Source organism: Gymnodraco acuticeps, unplaced genomic scaffold (assembly GCF_902827175.1).
Source record: "Gymnodraco acuticeps unplaced genomic scaffold, fGymAcu1.1, whole genome shotgun sequence".
Lineage (NCBI taxonomy): Eukaryota > Metazoa > Chordata > Actinopteri > Perciformes > Bathydraconidae > Gymnodraco > Gymnodraco acuticeps.
The window spans coordinates 15,116-32,777 of record NW_022990018.1 but is presented as its reverse complement, the minus strand read 5'-3'; the positions used below and the strand labels follow the sequence as shown (position 1 = coordinate 32,777).

The 17,662-nt window shown below is 42.8% G+C and overlaps 2 protein-coding genes across 4 annotated transcripts; one reads left to right on the top strand and one right to left on the bottom strand.

The window, feature by feature from the left end:
• Nucleotides 1-1,338: 1,338 nt before the first annotated feature.
• Nucleotides 1,339-11,830, bottom strand: ngly1 (N-glycanase 1; the record flags this gene model as incomplete). Of its 3 annotated transcripts, none has more annotated exon segments than XM_034213831.1 (7): nt 1,339-1,484; nt 4,034-4,155; nt 5,466-5,700; nt 6,984-7,146; nt 7,461-7,742; nt 9,076-9,190; nt 11,630-11,828. In XM_034213831.1, coding segments are annotated over 7 exon segments (1,164 nt in total), but the record flags the coding sequence as incomplete, so codon positions are not given.
• oxsm (3-oxoacyl-ACP synthase, mitochondrial) lies at nt 11,590-17,591 on the top strand. The gene is given in 5 exon segments (XM_034213834.1): nt 11,590-12,054; nt 12,819-13,083; nt 13,085-13,223; nt 15,558-16,119; nt 16,540-17,591. Coding segments are annotated over 5 exon segments (1,446 nt in total). The 5' UTR covers nt 11,590-11,977; the 3' UTR covers nt 16,943-17,591.
• Nucleotides 17,592-17,662: the final 71 nt, after the last annotated feature.

The window sequence follows — 17,662 nt, the reverse complement described above, 5'->3', positions numbered from 1 at the left end:
GCTCCCTCGCGCTGGGAGTCTCCTGCTCCCTCGCGCTGGGAGTCTCCTGCTCCCTCGCGCTGGGAGTCTCCTGCTCCCTCCATGAGCCACACACAACTGAGCAACTCTGGGTGCTTTGTCTCCCTTGAGGGAGTGATTAGCACCAGGTGTGAGGTCTCCACACCTGCTCCCAATGCTGCTAATTGGAAGCGGGTGGAGCCACCTGTTGGGAATGAAGGTGTCTCCCACTACCCTGCCTCTCAGTCCCTTACAATGTATATAGACTTCTTGCACTATTTTGTATTTTAGTATTTGATTATATATGTTGCTTTGTTGGAGGAGCTCAGGTCAGAAGAATGTCATTTCCATTTCTGCACTTTAGCTTTGTGCACATGACAATAAAACCTTTGGATCTTGAACCTTGAACCTTTAAGGGCATGCAAAGAGAAAGAAAGGTGACAACCTCAATAAACTAGGACAGACATCAGTACAGCTTTTAACAAGCAGAGATGGGGTCCTTACTAAAAAAAAGTAATATATTACACTACTTCGTTACTCTCTACATAAAGTAACTCGTTACTTTACTCGCAGGGCCGGCCCGCCCCTCCCTACAGGCAGATCACGCAGACTGCGGTGCACCTACAGTGTGCGCGCCACAGTTTTGCCTCTGCGAGACTCCACTTGCACCCCAATTACTATTGCATTAAGGAAGACATAACACAAGTCTTTCTTTATGCTCTCAAATAGGCTACCAGCCACACAACAAGCTCACAGTCTGTGAAACGTCAAGACACTAATTAATGAAACCAGTTCAAGACGCATTATTCTTATCATTCTTTATGAGCGCATAACGGTAAGGTATCTAATTACTTATGTATTTAGTATTCCATAACTTAGTAACAGAGATGGTCAAACTAAAGTGGTAGAGGCAGAATTCCTACAATGAAGCGGGACATTGAACTGTTCACCCGTGAGAGGGCGATCAACAAAAGAGAGCGAGCGGCGCGTTGAGGGAGTTTACAGATGAGAAGACTCAGCCATGTTTATGCAGCACTGCACGTGGAGATGTGGTCTCGCAAATCGCGCAGATTACATAGGCCTACATGTAAACCTGCGGCGGAAACCCCTCTAGTCTGTCAGTGAGTGTGATTATTTTATAAAAGTAACGAAGTAACGCGTGTCGGGGCAATGTTAGTAACTATAGTGTGATTACTGAATTAAACGCGTTACACTACTCCGTTACCGACTAAAGTAATATTATTACACCCAACTCTGGTAACAAGTCGTCGTCCCATGTGTAGTAATGGTACCAGCTAAAGTAGTGGCACTAAACCGGTGAGAGTAGTCCCTGAGTCTGACCTGGTCCTTGGAGAAAGCCAGGATGTAGGCCAGCTTCTTCCCCCAGCCCACTTCATAAAGCAGAGGTTTATCACAGCCGTTCTCACACGAGTCGCAGTGCAGCCACCGGCGCTGAGAAGTGGAGAAAACCTCCGTCCACACGTGATCTGAAACACCACGGAAACATTTAACACACTTCACACACACACCGGCATGGACTGCTGTTGTTCTGCAGAGACCATGAGGACGACACATCCTTCAGTGGTCTCTGTGGAGGACACTCTCAAGAGAAACTGATACATGCTTCATGGACAAAGTTTGTCTTTTGTGATATTTAATAAAGTCATAAAGAAAGTCAGTATAAAGTGAAATGGATCTGAAATGCAGGAACAGAGCAGCTTCACCCTCAGAGGAGAGAGAGGTTCTGCTCTGTGTGTGCATGAGAGGAAACAGCTGCTCCTCCATCCCATCATCAAACCCCTCGTCCTTAACCATTTAAATCCACCTTTCACTTCCTTTAGCTCCTGAAATGTATATCCTAAACACATGTCTCTGTTAAAATCATACAGGACTTAAAATACAATGTTAACAGTGTAAAAGGCAATCAGAGTATAAGACTATATGTTGTGCTCCCTCTCTCTGTTTCTTATCTATATCTATAGAACTGCTCGGGTCTTGATAGATTGAGTGGGGAAGTTCATGAGATCTTTCTAGAGGGTTATCAAGAATAACTTGTATCCAATGACCTCTCCCCTCTCTGTCTGTGTCTGTGTATTCTCTTGTTCCGATTAACCCAGCCAAATCTTTGTTCTTGTTTTGTATCTATATCTACGCCGGGATCCGGAGTCGAGGCTGATCCTCTTGCTGTAGTCCTGTGTCTTGGATCCTCTATCCTGAGTTCTGGATTAAGTCGTGGACTTCGGGTCGTGGCTGAACCTGTCTCTGCGGTCCTGCCTTGGGTCTCGTCAGGCTGCTTCCCTGATGGCTTCCTCAGGATTGTAGCTGACATCCTCGTGGATTCATCTTCTTATTACAGACACATGCATTTCCTAACATTCGGTCTATATGCTGTAAAATGTATTTTCTCTTGGATTTACACACGGCATCTATTGCACGTCTGTCCGTCCTGGGAGAGGGATCCCTCCTCTGTTGCTCTCCCTGAGGTTTCTCCCATGTTCCCTTTAACTGTGGGTTTCTCTGTTTCCTTGTACGAAGTGAGGGTCTAAGGACAGAGGGTCTAAGGACAGAGGGTCTAAGGACAGAGGGTCTAAGGACAGAGGGTCTAAGGACAGAGGGTCTAAGGACAGAGGGTCTAAGGACAGAGGGTCTAAGGACAGAGGGTCTAAGGACAGAGGGTCTGAGGACAGAGGGTCTGAGGACAGAGGGTCTAAGGACAGAGGGTCTAAGGACAGAGGGTCTGAGGACAGAGGGGTTGAGGACAGAGGGTCTAAGGACAGAGGGTCTAAGGACAGAGGGTCTGAGGACAGAGGGTCTGAGGACAGAGGGTCTAAGGACAGAGGGTCTAAGGACAGAGGGTCTGAGGACAGAGGGTCTAAGGACAGAGGGTCTAAGGACAGAGGGTCTAAGGACAGAGGGTCTAAGGACAGAGGGTCTGAGGACAGAGGGTCTAAGGACAGAGGGTCTAAGGACAGAGGGTCTAAGGACAGAGGGTCTAAGGACAGAGGGTCTAAGGACAGAGGGTCTAAGGACAGAGGGTCTAAGGAAGAGGGTCTAAGGACAGAGGGTCTAAGGACAGAGGGTCTGAGGACAGAGGGTCTGAGGACAGAGGGTCTAAGGACAGAGGGTCTAAGGACAGGGTCTGTCTAAGGAAAGAGGGTCTAAGGACAGAGGGTCTGAGGACAGAGGGTCTAAGGACAGAGGGTCTAAGGACAGAGGGTCTAAGGACAGAGGGTCTAAGGACAGAGGGTCTAAGGACAGAGGGTCTGAGGACAGAGGGTCTAAGGACAGAGGGTCTAAGGACAGAGGGTGTAAGGACAGAGGGTCTAAGGACAGAGGGTCTAAGGAGAGGGTCTAAGGACAGAGGGTCTGAGGAAGAGGGTCTAAGGACAGAGGGTCTGAGGACAGAGGGTCTAAGGACAGAGGGTCTAAGGACAGAGGGTCTAAGGACAGAGGGTCTAAGGACAGAGGGTCTAAGGACAGAGGGTCTAAGGACAGAGGGTCTAAGGACAGAGGGTCTAAGGACAGAGGGTCTGAGGACAGAGGGTCTGAGGACAGAGGGTCTAAGGACAGAGGGTCTAAGGACAGAGGGTCTAAGGACAGAGGGTCTGAGGAGAGGGTCTGAGGAAGAGGGTCTAAGGACAGAGGGTCTGAGGACAGAGGGTCTAAGGACAGAGGGTCTCAGAGGGTCTAAGGACAGAGGGTCTGAGGACAGAGGGTCTAAGGACAGAGGGTCTGAGGACAGAGGGTCTGAGGACAGAGGGTCTAAGGACAGAGGGTCTAAGGATAGAGGGTCTAAGGACAGAGGGTCTAAGGACAGAGGGTCTAAGGACAGAGGGTGTCGTTTTTCTCATACTGATATTCTGAACAATCTGTGTTGTATTTGCTGTAAAGTGTCTCTACTGTAGGCTATTTTTATTTATGTTCAGCACTTTGGCTCCACCAAACATCGTTTATAAATGTGCTCTATAAATAAAACTTGATTTGATTTGAAATGATTATATGACAATATGACAATAAAACCTTTGAAAGCAGGTACCTGTGCTGTCCCAGATGTACCGTGCCTCCAGACCCATGGCTCTGCAGCACAGAGTGAAGCAGTTGGCCCACTCCCCACAGCGCCCCCTCCTCGTCTCCAGGAGCTTCTCAGGATTGTTGTATCTGCAATTAACAAAACAGAATGTATAATCAATAAAACAGCCCCGTTACCACCTGGTGTTTACAGCATATCGGGTTAGAACATGTCTCACTTCTCTGCTCTGCATGCAAAATAACGCAAGCATTGTTTCCGTGTGTGTGTGTGTGTGTGTGTGTGTGTGTGTGTGTGTGTGTGTGTGTGTGACTGTTTGTTTCTAAGGAACTCTCTCTCTGTGGTGACTCAGAAACTCATGATGAGTCACGCTGGAGTTAAAGAGTGTTACTATCAAACGGTGCAAACAATAATCACCATGCAATAACTAAATAAGTGCCTTTCCTAACACACACACACACACACACACACACACACACACACCCACACACACACACACACACACACACACACACACACACACACACACACACACACACACACACACACCACACACACACACACACACACACACACACACACACACACACACACACACACACACACACACACACACACACACACACACACACACACACACACACACACACACACACACACACACACACACACACACACACACACACACACACACACACTTATCTTTTAGTAGTATTAATGTTCATGTTTTATGGTTCAGTGATATAACTCTTTCTGTTTGTCATTTTCTGTCATACTCTCTGTAAAGCACTTTGGGCTGCGTCAAGCATGAAAGCGGCTATATATAAATAAAGTGTATTGTTATTATTATAAAGTGTTATTTATAATCAGGCGTGTGAATGAGTCTCGTATGCAGGGGTTAAAGGGTTAATATTCACCGAGGTGTGAATATTAACCTCGGTCTTCACCCTAAAATGAATGATTCCCCTCATGGGGACCTCCAATTTGTCCCCATAAGGGAGGCGAGTGCCCACACGTGACTGTGTAAACAGATTTGGGTCCCCACAAGTATAGTAATGCGAGAACACACACACACACACACACACACACACACACACACACACACACACACACACACACACACACACACCACACACACACACACACACACACACACACACACACACACAACACACACAACACACACAACACACACACACACACACACAACACACACACACACACACACACACACACACACACACACACACCACACACACACACACACACACACACACACACACACACACACACACACACACACACACACACACACACACACACACACACACACACACACACACACACACACACACACACACACACACACACACACACACACACACACACACACACACACACACACCCACACACACACACACACACACACACACACACACACCTGGGGAACCTGGTGGAGAGCCTGCAGGTGTGACAGTAGTGGTTCTCGACCCTCTGGGCCCCCCAGCGTAGGTCCTCAGCAGAGGGCTGCAGAGGGTTAGAGTTCTGCGTGGCTCCTGAGCAGCGGCTGCACGGCAGGTGGTCCACCCAGGAGAAGAAGTCCTGTTTGAACCATCTGAGCAGCTCCAGCACCAGGAAGTCCTCCAGGCCCAGTTTACAGTCTGCAGACAGGAGATCTGAGTCACATGACACACGTTCAACCTTCTCTCGCACTACTTTTAACATTCTCTCCTACCATTTTAATCCTATTTCTTTTTTGCATTATTTTTATAGTTTCATGTCATATATATATTTATGATGGATTGTTGGAGGAACCTGTGACTTAAGGGTCTCCTATTATACTTGTATTATACTCTCAGATATATAAAAAACATGTCTATGAAGTGTTTTGCTCAAAATACCAAACAGATCACCCATTCTAAAACCCCCAGACTCAGCTTCCTCCCTCAGGCCATACGACTATCAACTGTTGAACCAACATCCATAACATCTGTTTGTAGGGCTGTCCCGAATACCATTTTTCGGGCTCCGGATATTCGGTAGTAATCAGCAGCGAACCGCTTCAACACGTGTATTTCGGTTTTATTCACAACATTCATTTAGTTATTCTACAGTATTGTTGTTTTATAGTTATTTGTTGATGTAACCCAATTTGTGTTCTTTGAAATTGAAAAGGATATCGCATCGTGTTTGTTACTTTCGTTGCAGTTGTGTCTTAAGTGTAATTTGGCTTCGTATTTATGGATATGCTTTTATTTTGAAGGAGAGTTAGCGCAGTTGACAGGAAGTTGTTGTTGCTATGAACGTGACGGAGATTAACGGAGAAAAGTAATTTCTACATATAAAGACGGAGAAAGTAAACGATAACGTTTATGGTTAAGTGTTGGCACCCCCGAAGAGGAACAAGCTCTTACGTTGATATTGGAGATTTCAATAAATTCAATTTGAAAAAAAAACGGGAAGAAAACGAAAAAACAAACAAAACGAATAACGAAATTGAAACCCGAATAGTACTCCAACGAACGAATATTCGGATACAGCCCTATCTGATTGCATCTTGAAATTATTTATCTAATATATATATTCCATGTACTTGTATATAGACTCTTCTTGCACTATTTCTATTGTATTTGGATTTACTTGCACATCTCAAAACATTCTCCTGCACTATTTTATCTGTTTTATGTCCAATATATATTCATGTTGCTCTGTTGAGGGAGCCTGTGATTTAAGTGTGTCATTGCCATATCTACACTGTAGCTACTAAATGACAATAAAGCTTTGAAACTTGAAACACATTCAACATTCTCTCTCACTATTTCTGTTTGCACTATTTGTATAGTTGTATGTCCTATCATATGTATTTACGCTGGATTCTCTGAGGATCCCGGGATGTAATATTTCCATATCTACATGTATCTCCTGTGCACCTGACAGTAAACCTCTGAATGTTGTTCACCTGGATCCTCCTCTCTGGCCCCTCTCAGCTGGACCTCTGCCTCAGACCTCAGCCTCTCCTCAGGGATGCGGCTCAGAGCTTTCTGCTGCAGATCCAGGTTCTCGTACAGCAGCACGTGTTGGAAGTTAGACTGCAGGGTGGCAAAGAAGTTCATACTGTTCTCCTGAAGGAAACACAGGAGCACAAAACAGGTTACTAACACATCGTTAACCCTTAAATGGTTTCTGTGGGATACAGTCATTTGACAGGCTGTGAAATGGGGTGTAGTATTGGTGTTACATGGGTGTGATATGAGTGTATAATTATGGGTGTAATACAGTTGTAATAATCGTTTACATGGGTGTAATGGGCTGTAAAGTTTCAGACTTGATCTGACCGTTATAATAATATCGTATCGTTATAATGGTGCAACATGTATATATATATAATATACCCATTTAAGGGTTGATAGTAAACCAGGGAAGAGCTCATCTTTACCAGGGAGGAAGGCTGAGGTGGAGGAGGTGCAGAGATCACTGGAGCTGAGGCTGAGCTGGGAGTAGTGGGAGAGGTAGTGGCTAAAGTGGGAGTAGTGGGAGAGGTAGTGGCTAAAGTGGGAGTAGTGGGAGAGGTAGTGGCTAAAGTGGGAGTAGTGGGAGTAATGGGAGATGCAGCCTGCCTCCCCCCCAGTCTCCGGTCTCTTTCTGCTGCTATGGAGTCCCTGATGAGCTTCATCTGATCCACTGATGCAGACCTGGGGAACACCAGGTGGGTCTCAGCCTGAAAGGAGGAGGACATCACTGTCAGTGTCAGGCGAATGACAACATCAGAAGTAGGGCCGCACGATTTGGGGAAATAATCTAATTGCGATTTTTCTGACAGATATTGCGATTCGATTTGCGATATTTGTTTTGAAGCGACCCAGCGGACGTTTATTGTAAAATGCGGCCATATCTGCGGCTAGGAAGGTCGTATCAACGTGCTCCCGTCTCTAGTTAAAGAACTAAACTTACATGAAACTTCCGTTGGGTTGCTTTAAAGTCGAGCTTCAGTTTAAGATTCACCCTGTAATAGAAACATGTGATGGAGCATCACTGACCTGACTCAGAAACCATCTAAAGCTCCACTGGAAGCCATTTGGAAAGGGCAGGCACTTTCAAAGATACTTGGCAGGTGATTGGATCAATCTGTCTATCACCTTCTATCATGGGCCACTTCTGATTGGTTAACAATGGCTGGGACATGTGGAGCACAGCACTTCTGATTGGTTAACAATGGCTGGTACATGTGGAGCACAGCACTCTGATTGGTTAACAATGGCTGGGACATGTGGAGCACAGCACTTCTGATTGGTTAACAATGGCTGGGACATGTGGAGCACAGCACTCTGATTGGTTAACAATGGCTGGGACATGTGGAGCACAGCACTTCTGATTGGTTAACAATGGCTGGTACATGTGGAGCACAGCACTCTGATTGGTTAACAATGGCTGGGACATGTGGAGCACAGCACTTCTGATTGGTGTGGAGGACTGAGACACAAGAAGATTGAATAATTGCATCATTTCAAATCGCGATTTCGATGGTTCCGCCCTAGTCAGAAAGCAGACTCTGAGCATTACATTAAACCATATCTTGTTTATTTTAGTCCGTCCTGCACAACCCTCAGAATTGTGCACATTGTACACAAAGCTACGTCTACATCGATACGGCTTTTCACTATTCATACCAATCCTGCACATTTAATTATATTTGTACGGGTATATCTGTATAACATTATATTCAATGTAAATATTGCAATTTCTTACATTTTCATTTTAAATCATTATTTTACTTTATGGTCATTTTCTTATAATGTATCTTCTCTAACTGTGTTTATGTTGATGCACCAAAAACACCAAGGCAGTAAACCTGCTCCTGAACACCTTCATTAGTCCCACAGAGGGGATATGCACATCGTTACAGCATCAGTGAAGAGGCAAAATAATAATAAAGAGGCAGCAATAAGATATTAGAGATAGAAATTAGTACAATAACAGTATTATTAAAGACATCAAATAAGTGTAGCATGTAGAAGTAGTGTGATAGCAGCCAGATTGTAGTGGTTCATTACCTCCTCAAACCCCATCTCAAAGAGGCACTCCACGGCTCCTTTGATGGGCAGCAGCTTGGTGGAGAACGTGGGGTTTCCGATGCGGATCGATCGGTACTTTTCCTCATTGGGAAACCTGTTGGGAAGAGACACGAGAAGAGGCCGTTAAGAGCTGTGTTCGAGGCCGTCAGGGCGGTTCTGTGGTCGGGAAGAGACACGTTACTAGGTACCAACGACGAGACACACACCATGAAGTAGAAGTACTCAGATTGTGTACTTGAGTAAAAGGAGAAGTACTCAGATTGTGTACTTGAGTAAAAGGAGAAGTACTCAGATTGTGTACTTGAGTAGAAGTACTCAGTTCTTGTACTTGAGTAAAAGTAGAAGTACTTAGTTATTGTACTTGAGTAAAAGCAGAAGTACTCAGATCTTGTACTTAGTAAAAGTAGAAGTACTCAGTTATTGTACTTGAGTAAAAGTAGAAGTACTCAGATCTTGTACTTAGTAAAAGTAGAAGTACTCAGTTATTGTACTTAGTAAAAGTAGAAGTACTCAGTTATTGTACTTGAGTAAAAGTAGAAGTACTCAGATCTTGTACTTAGTAAAAGTAGAAGTACTCAGTTATTGTACTTGAGTAAAAGTAGAAGTACTCAGATCTTGTACTTAGTAAAAGTAGAAGTACTCAGTTCTTGTACTTGAGTAAAAGTAGAAGTACTCAGATCTTGTACTTAGTAAAAGTAGAAGTACTCAGTTCTTGTACTTGAGTAAAAGTAGAAGTACTCAGTTCTTGTACTTGAGTAAAAGTAGAAGTACTCAGTTACTTGTACTTTTGAGTAAAAGTAGAAGTACTCGATCTTGTCTTAGTAAAAGTAGAAGTACTCAGTTCTTGTACTTGAGTAAAAGTAGAAGTACTCAGTTCTTGTACTTGAGTAAAAGTAGAAGTACTCAGTTCTTGTACTTGAGTAAAAGTAGAAGTACTCAGTTCTTGTACTTGAGTAAAAGTAGAAGTACTCAGTTCTTGTACTTGAGTAAAAGTAGAAGTACTCAGATCTTGTACTTAGTAAAAGTAGAAGTACTCAGTTCTTGTACTTGAGTAAAAGTAGAAGTACTCAGATCTTGTACTTGAGTAAAAGTAGAAGTACTCAGATCTTGTTCTTGAGTAAAAGTAGAAGTACTCAGATCTTGTTCTTGAGTAAAAGTAGAAGTACTCAGATCTTGTACTTGAGTAAAAGTAGAAGTACTCAGATCTTGTACTTGAGTAAAAGTAGAAGTACTCAGATCTTGTACTTGAGTAAAAGTACTCAGATCTTGTACTTGTGTAAAAGTAGAAGTACTCAGATCTTGTTCTTGAGTAAAAGTAGAAGTACTCAGATCTTGTACTTTAGTAAAAGTAGAAGTACTCAGATCTTGTACTTATTAAAAGTAGAAGTACTCAGATCTTGTACTTGAGTAAAAGTAGAAGTACTCAGATCTTGTAGTAAAAGTATAAGTACTCAGATCTTGTTCTTGAGTAAAAGTAGAAGTACTGAGATCTTGTACTTGAGTAAAAGTAGAAGTACTCAGATCTTGTTCTTGAGTAAAAGTAGAAGTACTCAGATCTTGTACTTGAGTAAAAGTAGAAGTACTCAGATCTTGTTCTTGAGTAAAAGTAGAAGTACTCAGATGTTGTACTTGAGTAAAAGTAGAAGTACTCAGATCTTGTACTTGAGTAAAAGCAGAAGTACTCAGATGTTGTACTTGAGTAAAAGTAGAAGTACTCAGATCTTGTACTTGAGTAAAAGTAGAAGTACCAGAGTGTAGGCATACTCTACAGTAAAAGTCCTGCATTCAAAATGTTCCTCAAGTAAAAGTAGAAAAGTATTCTCATCTAAATATAGTGAAAGACAGTAAAAGTAGTCGTTGTGCAGATTGGTCCATTTCAGAATAATATATATGATATGTTTTATAATGATTGATCATGAAAGTGTTCTCAAAGCTGGTAAAGGTGCAGCTAGTTTGAAGTACTTTGTATACTGCAGGGTAGCTGGTGGATTTACTCCAGGTGGAACTAAAGTCTGATTTAACACTTGATTAGATTTCACATCATTCATCCAGATCTGTGAAGTAACTAAAGGTAATAATACATGTAGTGGAGTAGAAGTACACAATTTACCTCTGAACTGTAGTGGAGTAAAAGTACACAGTAGTAAAGTACAAGTACCTCGAAATTGTACTTAATTACAGTACTTGAGTAAATGTACTTAGTTACTTTACACCAGTGCTTTTAACTGATGCGTTTACACAGTTGTTGTTGTTGTTGCTGTTGTTGACAAACACAATGCTAGTTTGTTATTGATTAACATCAGTTTTCATCACATGACTTCCAACTGAAGGCATTATGAAAAGAAGACAGAAACAATATTAGTGAATCGAGGATTAAATTGTGTAGAAATTGGTATAATTGTTTACTTTTGCCACATTTTATAGATTTAGTTTTGTATAGTTTCGTGTCATTAAGAAAACGATATAAATACACAAAATGACAGCTAAGCTACAAACCACATCAACAAAGCGCTAGTTCAGATATAAACCTTACCTCATGATATTATCAGAGTACGTCAGTAACAGCTTCGCCGCGTCCAGAAAGGCTTCATCTGAATTCTCACATAAAGTCGTGACTGCTGGAGAAACAGACATCTTTATTACACAAACCGACAGTGTTCACAAGCTGAGCTAACGATGCTAACGATGCTAATAGATATTGGGGTCCCTTTGGAGTTTTAGGTGACGTATCAGCGCCTGAATACGTATTTGTAGTTTATAAAATACGTAAAATAAGACTTTCTTCTCCCTGCTCTTTTCCACCATGGCCTACAAACACTGCGTGAAGTGTACATGTTGTGTTTTATAATAATTGCCATGAGTGTAAGAAACTAATAACTACATGTACGTGCTAAACCAATCAGGCGTTCAGAATTGTTCAAAGCCCCAACTGACTGGAATACTTGACCTGCTGATCAGGTTAAACATGCATTATCATCTCACTTTCAACTGCTCTGTACTTGTTATAACTGATATTGATGAAACTGATTTGCTCGACTGTCTCAAATTGTAATGATTGTATGCATTGCTTGAATTTCACTGAACAGAATTTCATGTTTTGCATTTTGTCTTTTTGTTTATGTCTGTCTGTAAGTTGTTGCTATTGTCGGGACCCCCTTGGAAACGAGATGGTGCATCTCAAGGGGTTTATCCCAATCAATAAAATGTCTATATATATAATAACTACATGTACGTGCTAAACCAATCAGGCGTTCAGAATTGCTACCTATAAGCATTTGTCAGGCAGTTTGAAGGATAAACTCGTTTATTTTCTTGTTTATTGGATTTATTAACAATTTACAGGTAACTTTGAAGTAGTGTGTGGCCGAGTAAGTAACACACGTATGTTTTGGAGGGTATTTTAATTGTATCTGTGTATATGAATCCCTGTTATACAAACGAAACTACAAGCTAACTGTATAGACATGTGTGAGTAGACTGTCACAAATATGACTATAAGAGGGGAGTGTTAGCTTCAGGGTTATCTCATTAAAACTTAACTTAGGGAGAGCCTCAGACAAGCCTGTTTGTTTTTAAGAGCAACCAGAATTATAGAGAGAATTGTGTGTGTTTCCTGCAAATCTACTGACACTTGATTCCTGTAGGTGGAGCCAATACACCTCACAGAAGAAGAAGGAAACCTTTTAAAGAAGCAGCATGTCTGCTCTGTCACTTTCCTGCAGGACTAAACTCCAGCTGAGACCTCACAACATCCGGGTCCTTCTTCAAAAATCACTCTGTGTTTCTCCAGACCAAGACTCAAGACGCTGCAGCTCTGGAACGCAGAAAAGGAGGGTTGTGATCACTGGGATTGGGTTGGTTTGTCCTCTGGGAACAGGCACTACTTTACCCTGGGAACGCTTGATTAAGGGACATAATGGGATTGTGGCTCTCACCTCAGAGCAGTACAGAACCATCCCCTGTAGAGTGGCTGCTCTGGTGCCCAGAGGGAAAGGAACCGGGGCAATTTGAGGAGGAGAAGTTCGCATCTCGAGGGGAAATCAACAGCATGTGTCCGGCTACTGTGATGGCACTTGGAGCTGCTCAACTGGCTCTGGAGGACTCAGGTTGGACCCCGAAGACCACAGGTGGGTATTAGTGGAGTACAAATACTTCATTACTGTACTTAAAGGTCACCTATTAGGCAAAATCCTCTTCTTCATGTCTCTTCTACATCAACATGTGTCCCCTCTTCTTCATGTCTCTTCTACATCAACATGTGTCCTCTCTTCTTCATGTCTCTTCTACATCAACATGTGTCCCCTCTTCTTCATGTCTCTTCTACATCAACATGTGTCCCCTCTTCTCCATGTCTCTTCTACATCAACATGTGTCTCCTCTTCTTCATGTCTCTTCTACATCAACATGTGTCCCCTCTTCTTCATGTCTCTTCTACATCAACATGTGTCCCCTCTTCCTCATGTCTCTCATCAACATGTGTCTCCTCTTCTTCATGTCTCTTCTACATCAACATGTGTCCCCTTTTCTTCATGTCTCTCATCAACATGTGTCCCCTCTTCTTCATGTCTCTCATCAACATGTGCCCCCTCTTCTTCATGGCTCTTCTACATCAACATGTGTCCCCTCTTCCTCATGTCTCTCATCAACATGTGTCCCCTCTTCTTCATGTCTCTCATCAACATGTGTCCCCTCTTCTTCATGTCTCTTCTACATCAACATGTGTCCCCTTTTCTTCATGTCTCTCATCAACATGTGTCCCCTCTTCTTCATGTCTCTCATCAACATGTGCCCCCTCTTCTTCATGTCTCTTCTACATCAACATGTGTCCCCTCTTCTTCATGTCTCTCATCAACATGTGTCCCCTCTTCTTCATGTCTCTTCTACATCAACATGTGTCCCCTCTTCCTCATGTCTCTTCTACATCAACATGTGTCCCCTTTTCTTCATGTCTCTCATCAACATGTGTCCCCTCTTCTTCATGTCTCTCATCAACATGTGTCCCCTCTTCCTCATGTCTCTTCTACATCAACATGTGTCCCCTCTTCTTCATGTCTCTTCTACATCAACATGTGTCCCCTCTTCTTCATGTCTCTTCTACATCAACATGTGTCCCCTCTTCTCCATGTCTCTTCTACATCAACATGTGTCCCCTCTTCTTCATGTCTCTTCTACATCAACATGTGTCCTCTCTTCTTCATGTCTCTTCTACATCAACATGTGTCCCCTCTTCTCCATGTCTCTTCTACATCAACATGTGTCCCCTCTTCTTCATGTCTCTTCTACATCAACATGTGTCCCCTCTTCTTCATGTCTCTTCTACATCAACATGTGTCTCCTCTTCTTCATGTCTCTTCTACATCAACATGTGTCTCCTCTTCTTCATGTCTCTTCTACATCAACATGTGTCCCCCTCTTCTTCATGTCTCTTCTACATCAACATGTGTCCCCTCTTCTTCATGTCTCTTCTACATCAACATGTGTCCCCCTCTTCTCCATGTCTCTTCTACATCAACATGTGTCCCCTCTTCTTCATGTCTCTTCTACATCAACATGTGTCCCCTCTTCTTCATGTCTCTTCTACATCAACATGTGTCCCCTCTTCTTCATGTCTCTTCTACATCAACATGTGTCCCCTCTGTGGAAAGAGACTCTGAAAGTTTCAGGAACAAAGATTCTCTCTCTTTTGATCAATTTCTATAAAAACCTGTCTGAAAATGAGCTGATCAGATTTTGGTCACTTTATGATGTCATAACGATGTTTTTTTTTATAATAGGGGACCTTTAAGTACATGTTTCTGGTATCAGTACTTCACTCCACTACTTATTTTTCTGATGACTTTTTACTTTAACTTCTTACATGTTGAACTCAAATACCTGTACTTTCTACTTCTTACATGTTGAACTCAAATACCTGTACTTTCTACTTCTTACATGTTGAACTCAAATACCTGTACTTTCTACTTCTTACATGTTGAACTCAAATACCTGTACTTTCTACTTCTTACATGTTGAACTCAAATACCTGTACTTTCTACTTCTCTCATTTTCCAAACAGCTGGTTCCTTTAGTCTGAATGTGTGTTTGATGCGTGATCATTATTCTTTAGAGTCATTGCGTGCCTATTGATTTGAACACGATCCGTGTATCCATCATTTCCCGGTCTTCTCTAAAGAAGAGGGACCAATGGAAACGTTGTCATGTTGCCGTTGTTCAGCATGGAAACATTCATTAGCTAACAATGACCTTATTGTTCTATTAATATAAAGGGAGGTCAGGTACTCTTTAAAGCAGCTGCTAGTTATGGGTACTTTTTACTGAAGTACATTTCAAAGCCTCTTTACTTTGACTTGAGTAAAGAAGTTTAGTCAGTACTTCTACTTTCACCAGAGTATGTTTAAACACGAGTATCTGTACTTCTACTTGAGTAAAGGATGTGTACTTTTCTCTCCCTAAAACCCCAGAAGAGCAGCTCCGCACTGGGGTAGCTGTGGGGATGGGCATGGTGTCTCTGGAGGAAATCTCTCGCACCGCCTCTGCTTTCCAGGACAAAGGATACAAGAAGGTCAGCCCCTTCTTCGTGCCTCGAATCCTCGTCAACATGGCCGCCGGGCACATCAGCATCCGGCACAAACTGAAGGGCCCCAACCATGCAGTTTCTACAGCTTGCACAACGGGAGTTCACGCTATAGGAGACGCTGCCAGATTCATATCCTACGGAGATGCAGATGCGATGGTGGCAGGAGGAGCAGAGTCCTGCGTGGGTCCTTTATCTGTAGCTGGGTTCTCCAGAGCAAGGGCCCTCGCTACGAAGTGGAACGATGATCCTCCGAAGGCTTCCAGGCCCTTTCACCCAGAGAGAGAAGGCTTTGTGATGGGAGAGGGGGCAGCCGTGGTGCTTCTGGAGGAAAGAGAGCACGCTGTGAGGAGAGGAGCCCGAATATACGCTGAGATTCTGGGGTACGGGCTCTCAGGGGACGCCAGCCACATCACGGCCCCCACTGCTGATGGAGATGGAGCCTTCAGGTCTCTAGCTTAGGGTTTTTATCGTGCATGGAGTTACATTTTCAGCTTGTGGTTTCAACGTTTAAGTAATAATATATAATGCAGTAAAACTCTTGTCACTTATTAAAGTAGTGGTTCCAAACTTTGGGATCGAATTATAGATCAATCACAACAATCAGACATTCCAGTTTTACTCCAATACTTGTTTTCAATAACAACAACAACAACAACCCAATAGTACTATCTTCTAAGTTACTCTTACTCATATGTTATTATTACACTAATACCATAGATCCAAAATGACCATTCCCTCTAATTTAGCTTATTGTATCTTTTGTGAAACACAATTTAAAGCTAAAACAAATGTCCAAACCTATTTATCACAGTGTAATATTCCACTTCTTTGTACTGACCTCTGACCTCTGCCCTCTGTCCTCTCAGATGCATGTCAGCGGCCCTCAGAGATGCGGGGGTTTCTCCTTCAGACGTGACGTACGTTAACGCTCACGCCACCTCCACTCCTTTGGGAGACGCCGCTGAAAACGCCGCCATCAAGAAGCTGTTCCATCAGAGCGCCGAGCATCTGTGCGTCTCCTCCACTAAAGGGGCCACGGGGCACCTTTTAGGGGCCGCAGGGGCTCTGGAGGCAGCTTTCACGGCTCTCTCCTGCTTCCACGGGGTCCTTCCTCCCACCCTGAACCTGGACTGCACAGATCCAGAGTTCAACCTGAACTACGTGCCCTTCACAGCGCAGAGGTGGAGCGCTGAGGGACGAAGAGTCGCTCTCACTAACTCCTTCGGGTTCGGAGGCACCAACGCCTCTCTGTGTCTCAGCAGCATGTGAACACACTCATTAAGAGAGTATTGACTTTTAGAGGATAGTACACACAGAAAAACATGGATACGTTGATGTTAAGTCAAAAAGTGTGAATTGAAAAGGAAATTGCTCCATTAAAAAGATCATATGTTGACTTTAGTTAAATGTGTTTTCTGTCCACAGGTTCCACAAAATGGTATATGGTTCGTCTAAGTTAATGAACTTGTAAAATAAAAGACCAAGAAGTGTTTTTTGAGCCAAATATAAATACATTCTGATAAACAAGGGGTATTAAAGTTGTGTCAGTGTGTCAGCAGCATCTGAACGGACTCATTAGGAGAGTAATTATTGACTTTTAAAGGAAATTGGCCCATTAAAATAAATGATACGTTGACTTTAATTGCATTTATTTTGTCCACCGGAAACCAAAAATTGTGAATTGAGCCAATTAAATAAAACATCTGATCATCAAGGGATATTAAAGATATGTGTCTGTCTCAGCAGCATCTGAACAGACTCATTAAGAGAATAATTATTGACTTTTAAAGGAAATTACATTAAAAAAACGATACGTTGACTTTAATAAGTTGTATTTTTGTCCACAGGTTCCACAAAATTGTACTTGGTTTGTCAAACTAACTTAACTTGTATAATAAAAGACCAGAAAGTGTGAAAATGCCATGTCACTGTTTCCCAGCAGCATGTGAACAGAGAGAATAACTATCATGATTGACTTGTATTTTCCAA